The following is a 24,404-nucleotide window of genomic DNA, read 5'->3' as shown; positions in this document are numbered from 1 at the left end:
GGGGAAATCCCTCATCCTGTAAAACATCGTGGGACAAAGTGGGGATGACCTTGCTGAGGCTGCGGTGCCTCAAATATTGGAAGTCACCGCATGTGAGTGGCTGGCTGAGGTGCCATCTGTTGAGGAAGTACTGAAGGCGATCCAGAGTCTGAGACCAGGAAAGGCACTGGGCAGAGATGATCTCCCAAATGAAATGCTAAGAGAGGGTGGCATTTGTGCACAGGCGGTCCTATATGGCATCGTAACACAAATCTGGACCACTGGACGGATTCCGCACGATGGCAAGGATGCCCCGGTGGTCCCTATCTTTAAGAAGGGGGACCGCACAGACTGTACCAACTACAGGGGCATCTCACTCCTCAGTGTGCCATCAAAGGTCCTGGCAATGATTATTGAACATCGCCTTTCCAGGCACACTGAGGAGAGGGTTGCAGAGCCCAGATGCAGTTTCAGATGCCATATTTTCTGTCCGTCTGCTACAGCAGAGGTGTAGGGAATTTCAAGAAGACCTATATCTCTGCTTTATTGACCTGGTCAAGGCCTATGATACCATCAATAGGTCTGGGATCTGGGTTGTCCTTCGTGCTTTTGGAGTTCCTGACCCTCTGTTCACGACCATTAAGGACCTTCATGATGGTGAGCGGGCCCGTGTAAAACTATGTAACCGCGAGTTGGAGCCATTCCCTTTTCACCTTTGGGTGCGACAGCGATGTCCTCTGGCTCCCACGTTATTTAACATCTATTTCGACCACGCAGTTCATGAAGCCTTCAATAGCTTACCGGAGGAATTTCCATCTGTTACAGATACAATGGGAGGCTGATTGATGCCCGGGTGTGGTCAAGGGATGGCTCCCTATTGCTCAACCACGTCAGGTATGCCGGTGATCTGATAATTGCTGCTCACTCAGAGGAATTGGAGGCGATTCTGCTGAACCTGGAGCTTGCCACAAAGAGGTGGGGCCTTACGGTCAGCACCACCAAAACTAAGCACCTTCCCGGGTATTTTGTACCATCGGACACTCCACCCCCACAACTCCCAATTGGCGATGGGCAGTTGTGGAGAGAGTGGAGAGTTTCCAATACCTGGGCAGTGTGCTTATGACCGGCTCTGGTTTGGCAGCAGAGGTCTCACTCCGAATCAGTCGAGTGGCATTATATTTTAATCAGATGCATAATTCTGTGTGAAAGCTACCTGGTCTGTCACTCCACACAAAGCTTCAGGTCTTCTCGGTCACAGTCATTCCCTCCCTTCTCTACGCTTGCGAAACGTGGACACCCCCGAATGGAACATCTTTGCCGGTTAGAAACATTTAGGCTGGCCTGCCTACGATCTGTCCTGGGTTTAATCAGGCTGGATTGTGTGAGGAGCTCACAAATCCTTGAAAGATCTGGACAAAGTCTCATCGGTGAGCTACTCCGGCAGGCGAGGCTGCGTTGGCTAAGTAATGTAGCCCGCATGCCCAGCCACCCCATGCCTAAACAGCTTTTGTTTGGCCAGATCGAGGGGGCTAAATGGGTGCGGCATGGGATAGAGAAGAGATTAAGTGATGTGGTACAGGAGGATGTGGAGCTGAGTGGACTTGCCGATGGCTGGTAGCAGTGATGTCAAGATCTGCCTCTGTGGAGGAGGCTCGTGAAGGACGCTACTGGGCAGTTGGAGGCAGTCGCCCTGCAACAACAATGGAGGGCGGAGGAGCGACGCTCACAACAACGAGCGGAGCGCCGGGTGGCTAAAGCACAGCAAGTTGGCACAGAAGGGGGCACAAGTTGTGCATGATCCAGTCGTCTCAGTCGTCCCGTGGCACCTGGGTCTGCCCCATGTCCTCGTGCCAGCGGGCGTTCGACACTTCACGTTGCTTCAATGTGCACATCGCCTGGCACAAGCGTCATTTTGACATCACCGCCACTTAGTGGCGAATGGCGGTTGTTGTTGAAGGTGTAGATGTTCGCGGTGACCCGGTTTTTGGTGCATGTAATGGGTGGTCTTGCGGGTGGAGTACCACGTCCATGTTAGGCCTCGACCGGTCCAGCTTTAGACGGGTGGGATGTAGATATCAGTGCCGGCATCCCAATTGGACCCACACACATTGGGGCCTTTACAGGGCTTGCCATGGACGGTGCAGTTTGGGCGAGGTCCCCAAGGGGACCTGTGGGCAGTGTTGCCTGCGACAGATGTGCCACGTACATTGGGGGCAGGCAGTGCCCCCACGTCCAGCCCTGGGAAAGCAGATGGTGCTCGGGCCATGAGTGAGCTTCTGTAGGCCTAAAGCTGATTCTCCTTCCTCCCGCCAACGGTTCTGGAATAATCTTTTAGCGCTGGATAGTGGGTCAAAAATCACTCCATCTCTCGGTAAGCTGCTTGCAGGGTGTTGTTTTTTCTCCGCCGGTATGGAGGAGTATATTATAATTAAAGCATCGTCACTAAGGGCCATGGGAAGAGCCTTCAGTGCCTCGTGCTCCATCCATTCTAAAACAAAAAAAAACACTAATGTAGACTGTAGCCTGGTTCTTAATCGTAGTGAGTGTACTGTCAGTCTATGATGTAGACTTTAGCAATGGTTATTAAGCTGGCCTCAAATCGGCGAACAAATGCTCCCCAGTCCCCTCGTTTAGCCACAAACTTCTGACCATTGCCTAACTTGCGTGGTCGATTGGAGCCCTCCCCTCGTCACCGTTCTGATCCCCCAGGCTGAATAAATTCCGCGCCTGGGCTATGGATGCCGTGCACCTCTGACCATTGTACCAGCACCTCCCCACATGGCTCCAATGCTCCACCCCTAAAGCTTGTAGCGGTCATTACCGCTGGGCCAAGGGGGTGTTTTGTCGCCGCTCCTCCAATGGCAGCTAGCGGTGTCAGCCCCACTAAGATTGACTTAAAATCCTCCTGAGGTAACTCTCTGTGGTTCCGACGCTGCCAATTTAAATCGTGGAACCTCCGATGGACCTGCTGGCCCCGTGAGAATGGAGCCCATTGGTCGTGGTGCCATGCTCTCACCCATTAGAGGCACTGGCTCGTCCATCCCCGGTATTGTCGTCTCCAGCGGTCTGTCTTGGGCGGTGACCAACCCCACCGTCGCTGTTGCCCACGACGTCCCCACAGTAGGTTTTCCCGGTCGGACCTCATGGGTGGCGTCGGCGCCGCCGGGCTAGCAGCTGTTAGGGTCGCCGGCCCCCGGGATCTCTCCTGCCTGCGACCCTGTCCGCGAAGTACCGACGCTCCCAGACTCTCCACTAGTGTGGGAGCTGCCGCCGCCGCACCCCTCCCCGGGCGGGGAAAGGTCGTCGGGCTCCTGTTCCCCCCCCTGTGCTGCCCCCCCCCCCGAGTCCGGGTTTCCTGCCGGTGGGGCATCACACTCGACCGCCCTGGGACCCGCTAGCGTTTCGCCGGCACCCAAACGCGACGCTCCCCGCCCGCGCAGTCCCACGCACCAATCACACGCGGGTAACAGGGGGGTTAAAGGTCGGAGGGTAAGCGACGTCGTTCGTGCTAACTCCGACGATTGGGGGGATTGGATTAAACGGGTTTAAAGGGCTATGCGATGCGAGACGGGTATCCGCTCGCAGCGTGGGAGTCCGCAGCCGACGGTTTGTAGCGCACACAATCCACGTGGCGCCGCTCCACCCACGCGGCGACCACCGAGAACAGCAAGCGCACCCACGCTTCCACTCTCTTTCCACACCCTCGCAAAAACCACACCAGTCTATTATGTAACAACCACCGTGACAGCAAGCGCACCCACGCTTCCGCTCTCTTTCCACACCCTCGCAACAACCACACCAGTCTGTTATGTAACGACCACCGCGACAGCAAGCGCACCCACGCTTCCGCAAAAACCACACCAGTTTGTTATGTAACGACCACCGCGACAGCAAGCGCACCCACGCTTCCGCAAAAACCACACCAGTCTGTTATGTAACGACCACCGCGACAGCAAGCGCAGCCACGCTTCCGCAAAAACCACACCAGTCTGTTATGTAACGACCACCGCGACAGCAAGCGCACCCACGCTTCCGCAAAAACCACACCAGTCTGTTATGTCACGACCACCGCGACAGCAAGCGCACCCACGCTTCCGCAAAAACCACACCAGTCCGTTATGTAACTGCCGACGATTTATTCCACCGCGTCGGCGAGCCCTTATTTAACCGAGTCAGTCGGGATCAGCGGGGCAGGACCAATCTATCTCTCGATAGTCGGCACTACACTCTACCTGTCCTTCTCCCCTTTACCCTCTCCGGTTTTGCTCTTAAGCTAAGTCCCAACTCCCTCTCTCTCTCTCTTACTCACGGTTCGTCGTCACTGCCGTCTGGTCGTCGCGGCGCGTCGATACGTCCCACGGACGTTCGCGCGGCTGGACTCGGGAGTTGACGGGCCTGGGGTTGACTCGAGTAGCCAGAGAACTTTTTCCCTTCGCCCTGACCCGCTTTATTCTTTCTACATCAAAGGGGCTACCTAGTGCCGACTCGCGGGCCAATCAGCTCGCTGGGATCACCCGCCAATCGGTAGGCCCATCTGTATCCCAGCATCCCCCGGGCCGTTGCTTTCAGCGACGTCCGCATCTAAATTTACCTGCTCAGCGGCCCTCCAGCCGGAGGGCGACCCTGCTTTCCCGCCGCTCGTGGCTCTGCCCTCCTACCTGCCTGCTGACCCGTGTGTGGTGTGTGTGCTTTCTACCCGCGGTGGCTCAGCAGCCCCGTCGTGACCATGTAATTACAACCAAAGTCACGGCGCCGTGGTGGGTGTTAGCGTCGGAGGAGACCGTCCAATTCCCTGGCCGCAGGAAACCGTGAAGATTATCCCTTTACGAGGGCTTCTGGGTGAAAACCTGTCGGCCAGGGTGTCTCCCCACGCGCTCTAATGGTGGGGGGAGTGCGTGCGTGTGTGTTCCGGTGGGGGGCGGGGTGGGGAGGTGGTGGGGTGGAGCAATGTCGGCCTCGCCGCTCGGGGCGGCGAGATCGCAGGTGGGCCACCCGCCGATCGGCTCCGTGGCGGCGGCATCACACAGCCACCTTGTCCTCCCTCAACTGTTACAGGAGTAGCATGACTGCCTCTGTTAGCTGATCAACCCAGTCCACCCAGGGCTCCCTTCCGTCATGGGGTCGAGGGCTCTCGGATATGTCATTCCTCGCTCACCACCATCTTCTCACGGTTCGGGGGGCCATTCTGACCACACCTGCAGATTGTGCTGTCTTTGGATCACGGCCGTCCGGGGCGCTTGGAGTAGAGACAAGTTCCTCCCCTTCTTCGCTGGGGTCTCTGTTGGGGTCCTTCCTGTTACCGCGTCGAGGCATCATATGATCCCACCGCTGCCAACAGTTTTAGTGAGTCGACCAATCGAAGTCAGAGGGGCAACACTATATTTTATTTCTCACGAGCTCACAGCATACGTGTCCACCCTGCTCCAATTCCCACCAAGAAGTGCCCCATTCACCCCGCCTCTTCCGGTGACATCTCCTTCTCTCTCTGAGTGTTCTCTCTCCCTCTCTTGCCCCGCCATCTCTCTCTTTTCCCTAGTGACGTCATCCTCCCACCCTAACCTTGGATCATGTAAGTATTTATATCTTCGGATCACGTAAGTATGAACACTACATGTGTATATGCGAATCCGGGGACGGATATGTGAACTAAGGGCTGAGGGATTAGGATTATATTAGAATTATTAGAATCATATTGTGGTCGTATTAGAATCACACTGTGCTGGTATATGTATGGTATAAGTATATGCGTTTGTCACTCTTTGGTTCCAGCTTAGATGCAGTATCATTCTGTAGCAATATATTTCGTGTGTCAATATCCTATCTCTGCCAATCTGTTTTAATGTCCAAATCTCGCAGGCATACAAAGGTGTACTGAATACACAAATTCTTAAGAAGTTCAGTTTGATTTTGTAGCTGATTTGCTTGCTGATTGTCATTGAATTCTCCCATTAGTCATTTTATTCCATCTTCACAGACACCAGAGAACACACACGGGTGATAAGCCGTTAAATCGTTCTGTGCGTTCGAAGGCATTAGCACCGTCATTGCATCTTCACATATATCATACGGTACAGAATGATAGGGATGTTAAATCAAAATAGTAAATTCAAAGTGCTGTAATGACTGCTGAAGAAATTCTACTTTTGATCCCATGCATTTGGATCCCAAGAGATGGCTGGATGTAATGTAGTGGCTGAAAAGTCAAACATAAAGTATGGGGGAACTGGAACAAATAATGTTGCGTGTGGTTATACCTATTAAGCCATATTGAGTGGATATGTTAAAAGTTGAATTTCTAGAATGTGTATGTTCGTGTCTGTTAGATCAAGTAATATGTAACAATTATGTCCAAGCAAGAGTGATTTTTTGAATGCTGAACACCGTGTTGACATCGTTATTTTTCTTTTGACTTCTGCAGGGGCTGTCTTTAGGGGAAACTAAGATTTACCTCTGCTTAGTGCGTTAATTGGTTAATTGGGGCTGTATATTGTGTGGTGTGTATGATGGAAAGTACTAAGTTTTGTCTTCATCGCACAACTACCAAAGTGGGTGTCCTACCTTGTTTTAATATGTTTATTCTTGTCATTAGTTTCCTTGTGGTGTTTTGTATCAAGATCTGACACTTCAATGTTGTAGTTTTTGTGGAGACTTCGCCACATAAACGTGATCATCTTATCGGACTAATTGTTGAAGTGGTATGATGCGCAGTGGTTGAGGGTTCAATTCCTGATTTTACCATAGTGGTTAAGTGGTCCTTTGAGCTAAAGTTGGAAAGCATCTGTGATCAGAATATTTTACATTTTCTGTTATGTTTAAGTTTACTTCAGATGATCAATTTCAGGATGTACATGGATGTCACATTTGTGGGGGCTATCGTCCCCCGCCATCACTGAATTGTCGGGGCCGTTGCCCACCGACTCCCCCATTCCATTCATACCGCTAACCCCCGAATAAGCGGGTGCGGCGCGCCACCGTGGGATTCCCTCCCACCCACGCTCCACGCGCTTAAGCAAAAACAAACACGCCGCGATTACTTTGCTTTACACAGCTGCGTATTCGCGCACGCCAGGCGCTTAATTCGCTACCTCGCTCTTAGACAATCGCGCGGGTGCGCGACCGCCACCCCGTCACACAGGCACGCGAGCGCTAAACACCACCGAAACCAGTCGCTTAGGCACGCGCACGCTGAACAGCCCACCTCGTGTTAACCAACCGCGCACGCACGTGAACACCAAGCACGCTCGTAAACAGGCGCGTAGGCACGTGCACGCTAAGCGCTCCACCTCGATGTAAACAACCGTGCGTGCGTGCGATCACCAGACGCTACACTCCCGTATTCGCCGCAAACAGCCGCGTATGCGCACGAGCACAAAAACACTCCGCCTCCCTCGTACTCACAGCGACCACGACACAGTTTTATCCTCTATTAGCGGTTTTGTTCCCCGCGAGTATCCCGCTAACTACGTGTGTCTGTGCGAGTCAGCCGGCCCTCCTAGCCTATCCCTTGAGGATCCCAGATTCAGCTTATCCTGCCTATCGCTCCGCTTTCTACCCTCGATTAAATAGCCCAAACTTACCTCTCCTCTACTTACGATTACTTCCACTCTGCTGCGCTGAACGCTGTAGAAAGGCGATCCTGTGAGTCGTCTCCGTAGCAGATCGTGCCTGGCTGCGCTCAAACTCGTCACACGGACGATCCGAACGGCCGGCTCCAAGGCTCCGTGGGCCGCGATGATGTTGAAGAAGAACTCTCTCTTGCTACACTAAGCCTCCGTATTTTATACACCCTTAAGGCATTCCGTTGCTCTGGCGCCTGCCCACCCGTGCTCCTTCATATTCATATCTGTAATATTACTTATGACAAAGGCGTACCATGGTTCCCACGCTCCGTACCGCCCTGTACATTCAGAGGCTGAGTTATTTTCGTCCTTTTTCACATGCTGATCCGTGACCTTTTCTAGAACAAAAGTCATTCAGATGCTTCCACCCCGCGCCGCCCTGTCTATGCAGAGGCCTGAATGCTCCTATCCTGTTGTTATTTGGACCCGGGAGCTCACCTATAATCAAGGGCATTCAGTTCCTAATTCCATCGATAACAACAGGCATTCAGTTCCTAATTCCATCTATAACCACAGGCATATCGCGGTTCCCACGCCCCGTGCCGTGTGTGTGCGGTTTCGCTCGCGGTGGCGCAACGGCCTCTGCCGTGACCACGCAACTTTAATGTCAGGTCACGGTGCCGTGGTGCGTGTCAGTCTCTGGGGTAGATCGCCCAATTTCCCGGCCGTGGGAAACCATGAAGCTTGATCCCATTAGGGGCTTCTGGATAAAAACCCGTCGGCCAGGTGACCTTCCCTCCCGGCCCTACGTGGGGTGTGTGTGTGTATACATGTGGGGGGGGGGGGGGGGGCGAGGGGCGCTCCGCGTCGGCGTCGTCACTCCCCGGTGGCGGTGTCACAGTGGTGAATACGGCCTCCGACGGAGCTGCTCCGCCGCGGTGGTACCACACATTCGTTGGTTACAAACTGAGTTGTACCTGCGGTGGCAGTTACATTGAGGAAACGAAACGACATGTCTCGGACCGTATTCGCAAACACAAAACAGATCTGAAACACGGCAGAACCAATACCTCTGCCGTGGCTGACCATTGTTATAATGCTGTGGGCTCGCATGATATTGCTGCTTCTGAGACAAAGGTACTCTGCAAACCTACAGGCTACTATAAAAGATTTGTTCATGAAGCCATCCAGATATATAAACATAGACAAAACTTCAACTGAGAAGATGGATACAAATTGAGCAATCATTGGAAGGGTGTTAGTAACCAGGTAAAACCTTAACTGTTTATGGTTGTTCCATCATATCTGCTGGGTACTAGTCTGTTTTTCCGAGTTAATTCCCCCCCCCCCCGCATCCCCAGCGCTTGGCATTGCTGCCGCATTAGCATTGTTGCTGCATTGGCATTGTTGCTGCATTGGCATTGTTGCTGCATTGGCACTCGTGCACCGCCCGTGCATCTGCTGTTGTTGTTGGTGCACTTGGGCTACGCCCATCCACAAACCCTTATAAACAGTTTGCCTTTAGAGGCTGACTCCTTTGTCTGATGACGACCGCTTGTGTTGTGATCGAAAAATCGTGATTTGTTTTATTTTCTTTTATTTCTAACTAAGTGACTTTACCAAAAGAACCAAAGAGCATGGATTCCTGCAGGTACGAAAGCTTTAAATCAAGGGTGAATTGGTTCTACATTGGAAAATTGTCAAGGGGGGGGGGGGGAGTAAAAATAAGTCTTAGTCCAATGAAGCATGAAACGCTTCAGTGCATGACAACTTTATAATAAAAAAACTCAAATTCAGGATACCATATCAAGGTTAATTCATCTATTGATATAAGATCTTGTTGATAAACTCCAATGCATATTAGTGTTGCCGACGTTTTATCTTATTTAGTCATATCGAATGCTTTCTGTAAATCTCTGAAACAGATGTGAATGAGCCTATTTTTTCTCTTTTTGCTTTCTCTGCTATAACCCTTAAACCAATAATTGCTGGACAGTATAGGGTATAAGGATAAGGCACTGCTATATATAAACCTTTAAAAGCTATAATAAGGCGGTGATATATGTTAATATATAAACGATCTGAGAATAAGGCACTGCTATATATCAATCTATATAAGATATGCGAATGAGGCTCTGCTGTATATAAATATATATAAATATAACAATAAGGCACTGACATATATAGAGGATATAAGAAAAAGGTGCTGCTATATAAGTTACTGGAATACCACAATTTATGTATAGCAGCCCCTTATTCTTATAGTTTATATTAATGACTACATAGCAGCGCCTTAATCTAAGGTGTTTTACAGCAGTTATTAAATTGTACATTAGATGATAGTGGTTGAGATAATAAATACGGGGGATTACAAGTGGTGGTTGTGTGGTTATGGTGATAGGAGAACAGGCAGGAGTGGTTAAGGAGCAGTTGGGGTAGTGATAGGGGTTGGGGTAGTGTTAGTAGGGGTAGTGATAGGGGTTGGGGTAGTGTTAGTAGGGGTAGTGATAGGGGTTGGGGTAGTGTTAGTAGGGGTAGTGATAGGGGTTTGGGTAGTGTTAGTAGGGGTAGTAATAGGGGTTGGGATAGTGTTAGTAGGGGTAGTGATAGGGGTTTGCGTAGTGTTAGTAGGGGTAGTGATAGGGGTTTGGGGTAGTGTTAGTAGGGGTTCTGATAGGGGTTTGGGTAGTGTCAGTAGGGGTAGTGATAGGTGTTTGGGTAGTGATAGGGGTAGTGATAGGGGTTGGGGTAGTGATCGGGGTTGAGGTAGTGATAGTGGTTGGCGTAGTTATAGGGTGTGTTATAAGAGTAGGGGTAATCATAGAGAGTGTGGTAGGGGTAGTGATAGGGGTTGGCGTAGGCCTGTTCATAGCTGGGAGCCGGGGGCAGAGAGTGGTAGTAGCAGCAGGAGGACAATGATGATGATGGACTAGGGGAGAAAAGAAAGGTATTCAAGGGAGGACCGGATTCGACACCGGTATAAACCGGCTGGGTCGTGCCAGAGTGGGGATCCAGGATAAGCATCTGCAGGAAAGATGGCGTTCCGGTAGCTCCCAAAAACTTCCAGTGCGCCGTGGCCTGCAGTCGACAGCCGGCTTGATACGAACGCGTGCCAGGCAACTTTTTAGCTCCTCATGTGGTGCAGCAAGGATACTTCAACCAATGTAGCCATTAAGACTGCGCAGGTTTCAGTGGCTGTGCTGTGCAGCTCTCCAGTATGAGTTTGTGAATTGCACAATGTCCAACGTTTTGACCCATATGCCTTCCATCACGTGTGAATGAACATTGAGTGGGAGCAGAGAGTCGCCTCTTCTGAGCTAATTGAAGAAAGCCTTCATGGTTTCCTGCGGCCGGGCAATTGGGCGATCTACCCCCGAGGCTGACATGCATCGCAGCGCCGTGACCTGATATTAAAGTTACGTGGTCACGGCAGAGGCCGTTGAGCCACCGCGAGTGAAACCGCACACACACGGATCGGAATGCCTTTGTTAGGATTAGGGATCTAGATAACAAAGGGACAAGAATAGCCAAGCCTCTGAATGGACAGACGGCACGGGTGCGGAAGCATCTGAATGCCTTTTGTTATAGGTGAGATTACGGATCCAAATAACAACGGGACAGGAGCATTCCGACATCTGAATGGACAGGGCAGCACGGGTTGTGGGAACAGTGGAACGCCTTTGTTCTAGGCAGAATTAGGGATCTAGAAAACAAAGGGACAAGAATAGCCAAGCCTCTGAATGGACAGGGTGGCACGGGTGCGGAAGCATCTGAATGCCTTTTGTCATAGGTGGGATTATAGACCCGAATATGAAAGGGCACGGGTGGGCGAGTACGAGCATCACGGAATGCTTTCATGATAGGGTGGATAAAATGCGGAGGCAGAGTTCTTGAAATCATCGCGGTCCACAGAGCAGGAGAGTCAGCCGTTCGAGACGTCTGTGTGACGAGCTTCAGCGCAGCCAGGCTCAACCCCCTACGGAGACGACCCACAGCCTCGCCCGTCTACAGCTTTCAGCGCAACAGAGTGGAAGTAAGCATAAGTAAGAGAGAGGTGAGTGTGAATGATTTAATCGAGGGTAAAGAGCGGAGCGATAGGCAGGATAAATTGAGCCTAGGATTCCCGAAGGATAGGCTAGGAGGGCCTACTGACTCACATAATCACGCATAGTTTAACGGGTTACTCGCGGTAAATAAAATAACTAGTAGGGGGATAAACTGTGTCGTGTGGTCTTTGGGAGTGTGAAGAGGAGGGTAGAGCGTGCTTGGTGTTCGCGTGCATGTGCGGTTGTTTACCACGAGGCGGAGTGTTCAGCGTGCGCATGCCTACGCGACTGTTTTCGGTGGTATTTAGCGCTCGCATACCTGTGTGATTGTTTACAGTAGTGCTTAGCGCTCGCGTCCCTACGCGACTGTTTTCGGTAGTGTTTAGCGCTCGCATACCTGTGCGATTGTTTACAGTAGCACTTAGCGCTCGCGTGCCTGTGTGACTGTGTTGCGGTCGCGAGCCTGCGCAATTGTCTATAGCGAGGTAGCGAGCTAAGCGCCTGGCGTGCGCGTATTCGCGCGGCTGTTTAAACGGCCCTTTAAATCGGAGCGAAGTGACCCCCTCCAATCAGCAGCACGCGCACGGCAGACACCAGTGGCCTCCCACCCCCGACTCCCCACTCCCTCGCGTGTGATTGGTGCATGGGACTCGGCAGGTAGCAGCGTCGTGTTTGTTATTGCCTGAGCGCGTAGAGCGTGTGTGTGAGGGAATCACGCATCGGCGCGCCATACCTGTTTGTTCACGTGCGGGACTGGGTTTTACTTTGCGAGCGCGCTCACCACGGCACGCCGCCACTGAACAGCGTAGCGCGTTGTAAGCGTAGAGCAGGCAGCCTCACCGATTGAAACATGCCGACGCGGTCAGCAACCAAGTCGGGGGTACAGGGGGGTGAGGAAGTGGAGTCCGGTAGCCCGGACCTCACAGAACAGCCGGGGGGTAGTGGGACGAATGTAGCGGGGAAGTCGGGAGACAACGGCCCCGACAATTCGATGATGGCGGTGGACGGTAGCCCCCACAAATCTCGCGGTCAACCGTCAATGGTCGAGCCGCCACAGGGGGTGCAATTGGCCGACCTCTGTACCTCGATAAACTTGGCACGAAACCGCGAGAGTATTCAGCACTAAATTCACAATGGGAACAAATAACTCCAGCCATTTTAGATAAATCAATTGATCGTGTATTATAGCAAAGAAATACAACTTCTTCAATCAAACTGTATCACTCATCCCTCAATGATAATCCCCAAAACAATTATTAAATTAACCCTATTAATAACCAATTAACACTAAACTAAAGTCATACTAGCATTAAAACGTCAGCTTTATAACAAACAATACACTTCAATATAATCACAAACCACTAACCTAACCTGCCAATCACAACCAATCAGCCAGTAATCAACTCTGATTATTGTTGGTTATTTCAGTAAGTTTTTGAGCCAGATGGCCAGCATTGGGCAACACTTTTCACCAAGGAAACTGGAGAGCAGAACAGACTAACTCTGTGTTACTAACCTAACATCAAAACTTAGAATAACATGTTTAAGAATGACAGTTCAGAGACAATAAACAGCATATACGGTTGAACATCAAAAATAAAATAGCTTTTTGTTAAATCTCATTAATGGTCCTCAAAATCTATCCGGGCCACTGTTGTTGCAGTGCCTAAGTTGGCTATTATTGTTAGTTAATTTTAAAAGCACCGCGAGCCACCAACTGAATACCGTAAAGAAAATGGTTGCACTTTAAAAGCAGTAACCTTGAAGGCCATTGATGATGGGAAAGACATATGGAAGGTAAATTTTCCCTCCAGATGACAACAAAATATTGATCATATTCAATATTGTGTAGAGAGGATAGACTTCCTTTTTCTCCGTTCTGCTGAAGGAAATTTTACTTTAGTGAGCTCATCACGGTGCTTCGTGGAATGAGGTAGCCTGGCATCTGAGATAAAACGGAGGATAATAATAATAAAAGTTACATCAAGATTATTCAAGGCCCAGACTTGTGACGCATTGATAAAAATAGATCAGAATGTACCACATGGCTCTCATTGTGACGTCATGGCACATACTGACTGACGTGGATCTGGAAGCTGTTTCACACGAAAAAGAGCTGCTGTGAATGTCTCATTATGCCGTGTGCAATCTCCAACGAAACGTGGGGAATTAAAAAATAAACCTTACACGCGTTTCCAACATCCTAGTTGGGGCGCCGCGGTGGCAAGGTAGATGTTATCTCCCTCGCCTGGTATGCAGGAGGTCGTGGGTTCAATCCCGTCCCTGAAGCCTGTTGTATATGTCGAGTTTGCGAGTGTGTCTCTCCCTGTCCCTGTTGTGGTCGGGTGAATTTTTCTCCGGTTTTCCCTCCACATTTAGAATCAAAATTACACGTTCAGAGTATTTGGCTGCTATAAACTTCCACGTGATGATAAGCCACTTGGTTGAGCTAACATTTGTGGTCAGGTAGCTTCTAAAAAAGAGCTGCATAGCTCAGTGTCCCTTACCTGGGAAAATAGTTTTAGTTTAGTTTAAAGTTGGCCAACAACTTCCTTGATTTGATCACCTCTACTGCCGGGTGGCGATGGAGGGTTATGGTTTAACTTATTTTTGTACTTTATATCTACACAAGAAGATCTCACCCACAAAAAAACTGGTTAAGCTGGAATCACAATACAGCACTGGTCGTGAGAGTATAATCTTGGAATTAAAACCAAAATTGAACATCGTGCTTAAAAAAATGAGTGAAAAACAAAACAAAAACTCTTCAGAGAGCTTGAATGCAGCGGTTGTATCACGGGTAGTTAGTCCATTACAAAGACAAATAGACCCCGTGTAGCCTTCAACAGACTGTTGGGATAAGTGGTGTTGGTGAGTAGCACGTATGAGGACCAGCATGAGGACCAGCACGGCACATGAAGGAGTGGGTGAGCACATCAACCGCCTTTGTCTCCCTGGTGGACGTATTTATACACCACACCAGGTACTCAATTGAGACTGCGTCAACCTACGGGAGGCCGAGGACCAGTTCAAATAATCATCACTGATGGTGGCCTTGAGCGGGAATCGAACCTTGGTCGCCGGGTTCGTAATTTAGGTCGTTAACCGCTACAAAACCGCTCCCCACAGTTTGTTATACTATTACCAATACCCGCCATTCGCCACAAACTGATGGTGATGTCACCATGGCGCCTGTTCCAGGCCAGGTGCACTGTAAGGCTACGTGAAGTGTTGAAGGCTCGCAGGTGCCATGGGTTGAATGACTGAGATAATTGGAAGATGTATACTGTGCCAACTTGCTGCATTTAAGCCACTCGGCGCTCTGCTTGTTGTTGTGAGCATCGCTCCTCTGTCCTTCGTTGTTGTTTGAGGGCAACTGCCTCCAACTGCCCAATAGCATCCTTCACTAGCCTCTTCTATCGAGGCCGATCTTAACACTGCTGGCACCAGTCTTTGGCAAGTCCAATCAGTGCAACATCATCCCGAACCGCATTAGTGCATCTCTTCTCCAGGCCGTAAAATGCTCGTTGAGCCTCCTCTATCTGGTCAAACAGAAGTTGCTTGGCCATGCGATGGCTGGGCATTTGGACTACTTAAGTCAACACAACTTTACCTGCCAGAGGAGCTCACTGATGAGAATGTGTCCAGATCTTTCGAGGATTTGTGAGCCCCTCACACAATCCAGCCTGGTTAAACCCAGGATGGATCGTTGGCAGGAAAGCTGAATGTTTCTAACCAGCACATATATTCCAATAAAGGGGTCCACTTTCACAAGCGTAGAGAAGAGAGGGGATGACTGTCGCCGAGAAGACTCGAAGCTTTGTGTGGAGCGACAGAACAAGTAGCTTCCCCACAGCATTATGCAGCTGATGAAAAGATAGTGCCGCCCGGCTAATTCGGAGTGAGACCTCAACTGTCAAACCGGAGCTGGTCATAAGCACACTGCCCAAGTAGAGAAAACTCTGCACTCTCCACAACTGCCCCATCAACAATGGGGAGCTGAGGAAGTGGAATGTTTGATGGCACAAAATACCCAGAACCAAAGAGTATAGGTGCCTAGTGTTTTCTGTGTAATTATCTGAATTTATGCTAATTTATGTAATTATGTGCATAAATAATGCTAATTAAGAATGTATCATCGTATTAAGTTTACGATTATGCTAATGCACACCGTTATGATCATTATGCCCTGCCTCGTTGCCGAGGGTAGTATTATCAATCGGGATCATACAATTAATTGTATGCAGTTTTTCTGGTGTGCTGTAAGTATGCGAGATTATGCTTGGCTTCGTTGTCTAGGTTCGTATTATCAATCTGTATAATACAATTATACTCGCTTAACATTTACTGATTATGTCTTAGTGTTTTTATGTCAGGTCTCCAAATTCAAATCTCACTGCAGGATACAGTTCTTACAATTAAGATTATTATGCATGACCTTAGGAAGGCACCACGCAGACACTTCTGTGTTAAGCAATTTTAATTTCTAAACAAAACCTTAACCCTCTAATATGTGAACTCTTATGCTTGGAATTGTCAACACTACTCCTGGAGATGTTCTCTTCATTTGATCCATACATTTAACCCTCAATGATCAAGTTTGTTAACTGGGTAACAGTACAATCGATTATTCCTCGATTGTACTGTTAGCGAGCATACACGGTGAGAGGAAAAAGTCCTTTAAAAAATTTCATGCAACAATATTCATAGGAAGGCAATAAAGAAACATGTCCCAAAGGCAAAATATATACGGCAATGAATTCACGGGGAAGATTACATAATTAACGAAATATTTGGAACAATGGTGTGCCTCAGTATGCCTGCTCCAGCAAATACTTATCAATTGGCTAAGGCTTCAATAAATTCGCGGGCAGATTATGTGCTCAAAAGAAAGATTGCAACACAATATTCTCCCTGTGAGTGTGTAGATTCGTAACTTAGGTTTCTAAACGTTTAGTTTTCATCGATGAATTCATTGATAATATTTATGCAAATCAAAAGAAAAATAACTACTAAAATACTTCTAAGTGACCGTTTCCCCGTAACCCAATGGCAGCCGTGTTCTTCGTTATCAGTTGATACTTGACGCACTTATCATGAGTCTTCTTACTATTAGTCCGGGTATATGTTATGTGTGGTTGGTTTGTCTTCTTGATCAATTCTTTGCGTTGTAATGTGTGGGTGTGTGTGTATCATACGGGCAGCTTGGCTCTCCCTCTTCCTCAGGTCTACAGTAGTTCTGTCCACAGCTGGGTAGAAGAGTTGGCACGACACTCGCCATCGGTGCGCGATGATCCTGTCGTCAGGTAGCACCCGCAGCTCGTCCGCTGGCAGCTGACACCCTTGCTTGGTGGCGCTGGTGACGCTGCGGCGTGCTCTCTCCTGCTCCGTCTCTCTGGCAGTGTCGATTGCGCGTGCAGCTGGTTCTCTGCGATGCTGGCTTGGTCGATGCCTGGTGCTTTCCGCCCTTTTTCGACGTTGATTGCTTGACGTTTCCCGCCGTCACATAACTCTTCGGTGACTGATCGCCCTCGGTGGCTGGCTGTTATCTTCTGTGGTTGGTCATCTTCTGTAGTTGATCGCCGTCTTCTGCCACTGGTAGCTGTGATAGCGATGTATGGCTCGTATCTGTTTTTTATGCAAAAATTTCTTCCTCTGGCTCGCCTTCTCACAAAGGACCGGAACTTCCTTTGATTTCACTCTATGCTGCGGGGGGGGGGGGGGGGGTAGGATTGTACGTGTGTCCATGTTTGTGTGTTCTCATTTATTAAGCCATCTGTTAAGTCTCACCCTGGCTTGATTCTTGTCCCCCTCCTCAGCTATCCCCCCATCAAAGGGAAACAGATGCTCCAGATTGCTCCCGAGTGCGTCCTTCTTCTCCACCCTCTGCAATAATTAATCTGGAAGGAGGGGGGGTTCCCCTGTCTGGTGGAGTTCCCCCCCCCTTTTCTCTTCCCTCCCGGTGTGACATTCTTTTCCCTCTCACAAAGGGGTGTGTTGAGGCTTTTGAAGTTAAACATTTTATTTTACCTCCTATAGCTTGATACCGTACCACTTTATAGTTATGATTCTGTACGTGACTCAAGGTATGTTTGTGGCAGTGTTTACAGTGCTTCCATCGTGGCATTTGATTTTTTATTTATAAGAGATGCCCTCTGCCTGCGTATGCAATTCTATCATGTGCTGCTGGAAGACAAAGGTGGTTGGGAGACTCTTCGTCTATGGAATACATTTATCTTGGTCACGTGATCGACTCCCCTCGCCCCATCTCTCCTGGATGACCCCCGGCTTAACTCTTCATAATTATTATTGGGTTTATGTTTTCCACGATTCGTGTTTTAAGATTGTATCACCACGTATGTTCCTAGGGTTTTATTAATTTCCGTTCCCCCGTCTGTATCCAGGGATCTGTGCTGTTATACTCGAGTTATATTTTGATGTCCTGAGGTTCATAAGTATAACTAAGTTTCAGTTAAGCTTCTTGACTGCTGGAATTCATATTCCTTGTTTTTTGTAAAGTCACGTAGACGGCAATATGTAATAGAATTTAATGTGAATTACATTAGTATTTTGATTTAAAGCTTTCGTGAATGCAGGGATTCATATTCTTGGTTCTTTCGGTAAAGTCACGTAGAAGGGAAACAATAAAATAATACAAATATAAAACAAAATCTCACGACGTTTCGATTGCAACACAAGCAACCATCATCAAGTGTGAAAACCACAAGAAAAATAATTGAAAAAAGTGGCGTTTTTTTAACGTTAGCACCACGGAGAGCAATTTGACAGTTTGTTCAGATGGACGAGTCCATCTATGTTCGGAAAAGAGGGGGGAGACGAAAATAATGGATGCGGTCTGAAAGCCACCATAAGCGTGAACAATCAATTAAGATCCGAAATGGTTTATCAAATCCTTCCAATGATTGCTAAGCCAGAATCCATCTTCTCGGTTGAAATTATCTCTTTGTTTGTATATGTGGATAGCCTCATGAACAAATCTCTCATGGTAGCCAGATGGCTTGCAAAGAACCTCTGTCTTGGAGAAGTCAATGTCATGTGAGCCTACTGAATTATAACAGTGATCTACCACGGCTGCGGTGTTGGTCCTACCGTGTTTTAGGTCTGCTTTGTGTTCACGAATGCAGTCTGAGACATGTCGTTTGGTTTCTCCAATGTAACTACTACCACAGAGGCAACTTAGTTTGTAGACGCCAGGGATTCCGGACATACAGTTTTATTATGTTATTGTTTCCCTTCTACGTGACTTTACCGAAAGAACCAAGAATAACATTAGTATTAATATGTATGAGAAGTAATAACCCACTATGTAGATTTTAGTCTGGTTTTTAATCGGAGTGAGTGTTTTGGCAGTCATTAATGTTTGCTTATTCTTGTTGCTGAGTTTTTGTCATCCCTCGTTTGGGTATGTATGTGTTTGTTCTACTTATTGGGGTGATAAGTTGTTTCCTCAAGGCCTGGCTCCTTCCTTCGCGGTCGGGTGTCACCTTTGTCTATCTCAATGGGGGTCGTGGTCTCTCCCTTTGTGGTTTTATTGCTACCCCATGCTGCTAGGAGACAAGGCGGCCGGGAGGCTTCATCTATGGAATCCTTTTCTCTTGGTCACGTGATCGACCCACCTCGCCCCATCTCCCCTGGATGACCCCTGGCTTAACTCTTTATAATCATTATTTGGTTTATGTTTTCCACGATTCGTGATTTAACATCGTCATTTCACGTGTGTTCATAGGGTTTATTAACGTTTGTTCCCCCGTCTGTATCCAGGGATCTGTGCTGTTAAACTCGAGTTATATTTTGATGTCCTAAGGTTAGAGGTATAGCTAAGTTTCAGTTAAGCTTCTTGACTGCTGGAATTGATATCCCTTGGTTTTTGTAAAGTCACGTAGATGGCAAAAGGTAATAGAATTTAAGGTGAATAACATTAGTATTAACATTAGTATTAAAATATGTATGAGAAGTAATAATCCACTATGTAGACTGTAGTCTGGTTTTTAATCGGAGTGATTGTGTTGGCAGTCTATGTCGACTCATTTTGTCGCTAAGTTCTGAACATTAACCGTTGTATTAAGAGAAACGAAAAGGCAAATTATTGTAGAATTTGCCTGTTCCTTCATGGCGCCTGGTTGTCTGTGCTCTTAAAACGGGGGCCTTTGAGGCTACGTATATTTCCCGCGTGTCTCATTAGTAATTCCCCCGCTTTGTTTTGGGTTTTATTATATTTTATGGCTTATATCCGGCTGCCTGGTTCCAGTGTGAGAGGCAGCTGCTGTGAGGGGAGGGGGGGTTTATCTCACCCCCTTTGGCCCCCAAGCGACACCACGAATGATTAAAAAATATATATTGGCAAAATCATTCTTAATATCAATTTTGGAAAAAGGCCTATATATACAACACTGTAACTTACAGCTTCTTAGACATCACCGCCACGCTCCCACACCCCCTTCATTCTTTTGTTCAAAAGAAGTGGCAATCCCTGTTGTTTGGCAGTTTCCTATGCTGAGTGGAGAGCTGTCTTCCCCTCAAAATTATTGAAGCCAGAACCGGTTCACCGGATCTCCTGTATTTCAGAGGTCCAGGCAGTACTGGTCCATTTCATGACAGAGGAGAGGGAGCCTCTCATCCACAACGAAACATTCCATTAAGTCCACAAACACACGTAATATAATTGTCCCTGGGAACCGAGATTCCAACCATATAAGCACAACTTCCCACGTAGATATATGAGGCTCTGTATGACGCCATGAGTTTATATTGTTTTCTATGTGAGTATATGGGTATCTATGCGAGTCTATGGGTATCTATATGAATATATCGGTATCTATGTATGTCTATTGATTTCTACATGAACCTGTGGTTATTTATGCGAGAATATGGGTCTATATTTGAGTCTATTAATTTATATGTGATTCTGTGGGTATCTATGTGAGTATATGGGTTCATCTAAATATCTGGTTATCTATATTAGTCTGTAGATTTGTACGTGAATCTGTGGGTACGTATACAAGTCTATAAGTATATATGTGAGTCTATGCGTATCTATTTGAATCTGTGGGTATCAATAGGTCGATATTTGAGTCTATTTGTGTTGAACTAAGTCTGTGGATAGTTATGCGAGTCTATAGAAATCTATCTCAAAGGTGACGTGAACAGTGCACATCTATGACAGTAATCAACCAGGGGAGCAACAGTGCCAGAACGGCTAAAATAAACAGCAATGCTCACAGAGTGCTCTGATGCTGGGTCCACGTCACCTCTCCTGAGAAGCCTAGCAGAGGCCAGCGCAGGAGCGTGGACACGTGGCTATTGTGATGCTGCCGTCTAGCACTTTGAACGCAGGGAAGAGTGGACCATCGTATTGCACAAAGTAGTAGGTGTGCAAGTGGACCCGTGCCTGTGAAACATCATAGAATGACAGTCGGTCCATGTCACAGTCCAGCAGAATGCCCACCCTGTCGATGTGCCAGCCTCTACGGCCACCATCGCAGCTGAATTCAATGTCGGTTTGCTCTGCATCATGAAAGGCACTCAGATTTCCATCGTCGTCGTCGTCATCATCGTCTCTGTATTTGATGCACCACGACTCGGCATTTTCACCCAGCTCCGCATCGCTGGTATTGCCGCTCCGCTCCATCGACCCGTAGCAGACGCCCACACACCACTCGACGCACTCGCTGACGTCCACCTCCCAGTAGTGCAACCCGGAGGTGTAGCCCTCCTCGCACAGCGCTTGCCTCCAGTAGGAGAACGCCTCACAGCCCTCCGTCACGTCCCGCCGCCTCCTGAGGGGCCGAGACAGGCTCAGGGCCTTGCCACAGTCGTCGGCGTCCAGTTGGTAGTGGAGCGTATCTTCATCAAGGGTTGGGCTCCTGAAATCTTCTCGGTCATAGAACGCACGCGGAAAGGACAGCGGTTAGTCATCGGCTCCCTTAGCTGGTGGACTGCTTCTGCTGTTGTTGATACAATGACAAACAACGGTGCTGGAGAATCCCAAACAGCTGCACTGCCACCTTTCAGATCTTGGGTTTAAGTAGAGGTTTCACCTGCCCGTGGTTACACCGGGTACTCGGGGGGTGTGCGAAGAGTGCGATCGCCAAAAAACAAAACCGTTGGGTTGTCTCTTAACTATATACACAAGGACAGCGTGTACATCATCAAAGTGTGTTTGTTTGCATGTTTTACCACCAACAGGATGTGTGAGTCATGCAGACTTGATGATTCCTTGCAAAAGGTGTGTCTATTTGGTGTTTGAACATCTTAACACCTCCTGTAGTATTATTATTTTTTTACAGAAAGGGTAATAATGCATATAATTTTTTTCATCACACAAACTGATAACTTATCACTCTATCTCCATGGGAGAGTGTCCTTTTAGGTGCATTTCCACCTTGGGCTGCCATTCTGTCTCTTAGTCTGCAACATCACCCATCGGTCCTGCTAGTCGACGTAAACTGCCCAAAGCCCAAACCCCCTAAAAGTTTCCCTGCCAAGTCAAGATGATGCCACTAACCTTTGCATTTTTCTCTGTAATGCGTACGGCACCCTTTCTGTCTCTCAGTGCAATTCTATGCATGCGACCTCTCCACGCTCATTTGCGCCCCATTCGAGTGTCCATTCAAGTTGTCTACCAGCGTCCCCCCCCCACCCCCCGCTTGTGATTCGGTGTGTTCCACAGCAGGTCGTTTGAGGGCTGACGGAACACCCCTCTCCCTCCTGTAGCTCGCCTGGACCGCTGCCGCCCGTTCTCTTGCGCCTCTTCACGTCGTCGCAGTCATTCGTTCCCAAACTCTGAATTCATAGGCGGCAGAAGCTTTCCTTTGTTTTTGGATGGCGTGGTCACACAGACATAGTCACATTAATGTGAGATTCGTGTTTGACGCGTTTGGTAACTCCCTTCATTTATATATTTCCATTTGCGGAATAGCTGATTGCACCTGCCGTGTTCAGTCAGCACGCGATCTGGGCATCCCACTTCCCCCACATGGCAGTGAGGCTCCGGATAGCAGGAGGGTGGTTAGAGCCTCAACACCTCTTCTCCATTGCCCATTCTCGTCCTCTTCCCTCCTCCTCACCCCTCCACTCCTTCCCTCACCTGTAGTCCCTTTTGTGATCCCCTGAGTAGAACCACCTGGTAGCCCGCTACTACACCATTCCATTCTGTGTCACCGTGTTGTAAGCCATGTTCATCAAGCGCCTGGAGTGAAGGGCTATATAAATATACGTGTTTAATTAGATTCGATCATCAGATGTACCACTTATTAGCGTTTTCATCGTTATCAAAATAGATAACAGGAACGGTGGGTGAGTGATTCGGGGAGTGGGTGAGTGAGTAATTTAGTGGGTGAGTGAATGAGTGGGTGAGTGAGTGGGTGGGTAGGTGAACGAGTGGGTGGGTAAGTGAGTGTGTGGGTGGGTGAGTGAGTAAATGAGTGGGTGAGTGAGTGAGGTGTGGTGAGCGAGTGGGTGGGTGAGTGGGTGGGTGGGTGAGTGAGTGAGGTGGGTGAGTGAATGGGTAAATTGGCCTTTACCATTTGCCTAGTTATGGCCTTTTGCCCTCTGCAGGTTCTGTTTATTTCCTGGCTTTCCATACACAGGGGCGCATTGGTGGATCTACGGATTAAATGCAGAACTTTACAAATGTAAATTATTATTCATTATATTATTATTAAGTGTGTTCTCTATTCCACAACTTTGATGCCAAATAAAAAATATCCCCTGTATAGCCTGTAGCAGTCTGCAGGGGCAAGTGTTGTTATCGAGCAGCGCTGAGGGGGTGGTTGGCTATCACCAGACCTGGGCACATTTGTCTCCCCAGTGGCGATGTATACTACACACCACACCAGGTACTCATTTGAGGATGAGTTGAGCTGGGGTGGGGGCTGGGGGCCCAGGACCGGTTCATATAATCATCACTGGTGTTGGTGGCCATGAGCGGGAATTGAACTTGGGTCGCCTGGTTCGCAACGCAGCCACTCGTTAACCACTGTGCCACCGCACGCACGCACACAAACTTACTTCTGAGCATCGCGTTTTCTGTCTTCCAATTGGAGATTCTGGGGGAGAGACTCTGCAGCAGGCCATGCAAGGATGAAAATAGGTCTCTAGTCACGATGTTGTCATTTGGCGGGTTCTTCATCATCACGGCCGTTATCCTGAACGTGGAAGAAACAAATAAGGAATAAGATTATCGTGGATCTATGGGAAAACCTTTGTTGGCCAGTATCAAGATGATTACAAAGAATAGGCTTGCAATACCCTTCCCGGTAAGAATAAGAATCATAATACAGGAGTTGTGTTAAGATGTTCAAACACTAAATAGACACACCCCTTATTGCAAGGCATCATCACGTCTGGGTGAACCACACATCATGCGTGTTGTAAAACATGAAAACAAACGTTCACTGATAATAATAATGTATGCATTGTCTTCAAAATTGATTGGCCTGCACCAGAGCAACAGCCCCCTGGAGGAATCCGATGAGGTATAAAGCTCATTTTCACAGATGTCCAGTAGGCACGGGTAACAACGTTAAAACAGACAATACAAAAAAACATGATCGCAGTGAAAAGTACAAAAAAGGTAAAAAAACAAATGACCCAAACACATACAAATAAAACAAAACCAACCCGATTTTACCAGGCAAAGCCCACTGAGGTAATAACTTTTTTTTAAAGCTACCTGGACACACATGATAACTCAACAAAGTGGCTTAGAAATTTGACGGTTACAGCAGCAAAAACCACCAGGACAGAGAGAGACATGCAAACTCCTAATATGCAGCAGCAGGCGTCAGGGTCGGTACTA

General features: G+C 48.4%; 1 protein-coding gene and 1 long non-coding RNA gene across 2 annotated transcripts in view; both read right to left on the bottom strand.

Moving 5' to 3' along the window:
- The window catches only part of LOC142907779 (uncharacterized), a 92,221-nt gene extending 87,120 nt beyond the window's left edge, over positions 1-5,101 (bottom strand). The window contains exon 1 of the long non-coding RNA XR_012931263.1: positions 4,289-5,101. This is a non-coding gene — a long non-coding RNA (uncharacterized LOC142907779). The remainder of the gene's footprint in view (positions 1-4,288) is intronic.
- An 11,961-nt stretch (positions 5,102-17,062) lies between these two features.
- Positions 17,063-24,404, bottom strand: part of LOC142907777 (tripartite motif-containing protein 14-like) — a 33,240-nt gene continuing 25,898 nt past the window's right edge. The window contains exons 7-8 of the mRNA XM_076057565.1: positions 23,615-23,751; positions 17,063-21,475 (exon numbers count right to left, since the gene is read on the bottom strand). Of these exons, the coding sequence (XP_075913680.1) occupies positions 20,868-21,475; positions 23,615-23,751 (745 nt within the window). The 3' untranslated portion in view covers positions 17,063-20,867. The remainder of the gene's footprint in view (positions 21,476-23,614; positions 23,752-24,404) is intronic.

The sequence above is a fragment of the Petromyzon marinus genome, chromosome 83 (genome assembly GCF_048934315.1).
Source record: "Petromyzon marinus isolate PM22_M1 ecotype Great Lakes invasive population chromosome 83, UKy_Petmar_22M1.pri1.0, whole genome shotgun sequence".
NCBI classification, from domain to species: Eukaryota; Metazoa; Chordata; class Hyperoartia; order Petromyzontiformes; family Petromyzontidae; genus Petromyzon; species Petromyzon marinus.
The sequence above is the reverse complement of the archived record's forward strand: the minus strand, read 5'-3'. Positions and strand labels throughout refer to the sequence as shown.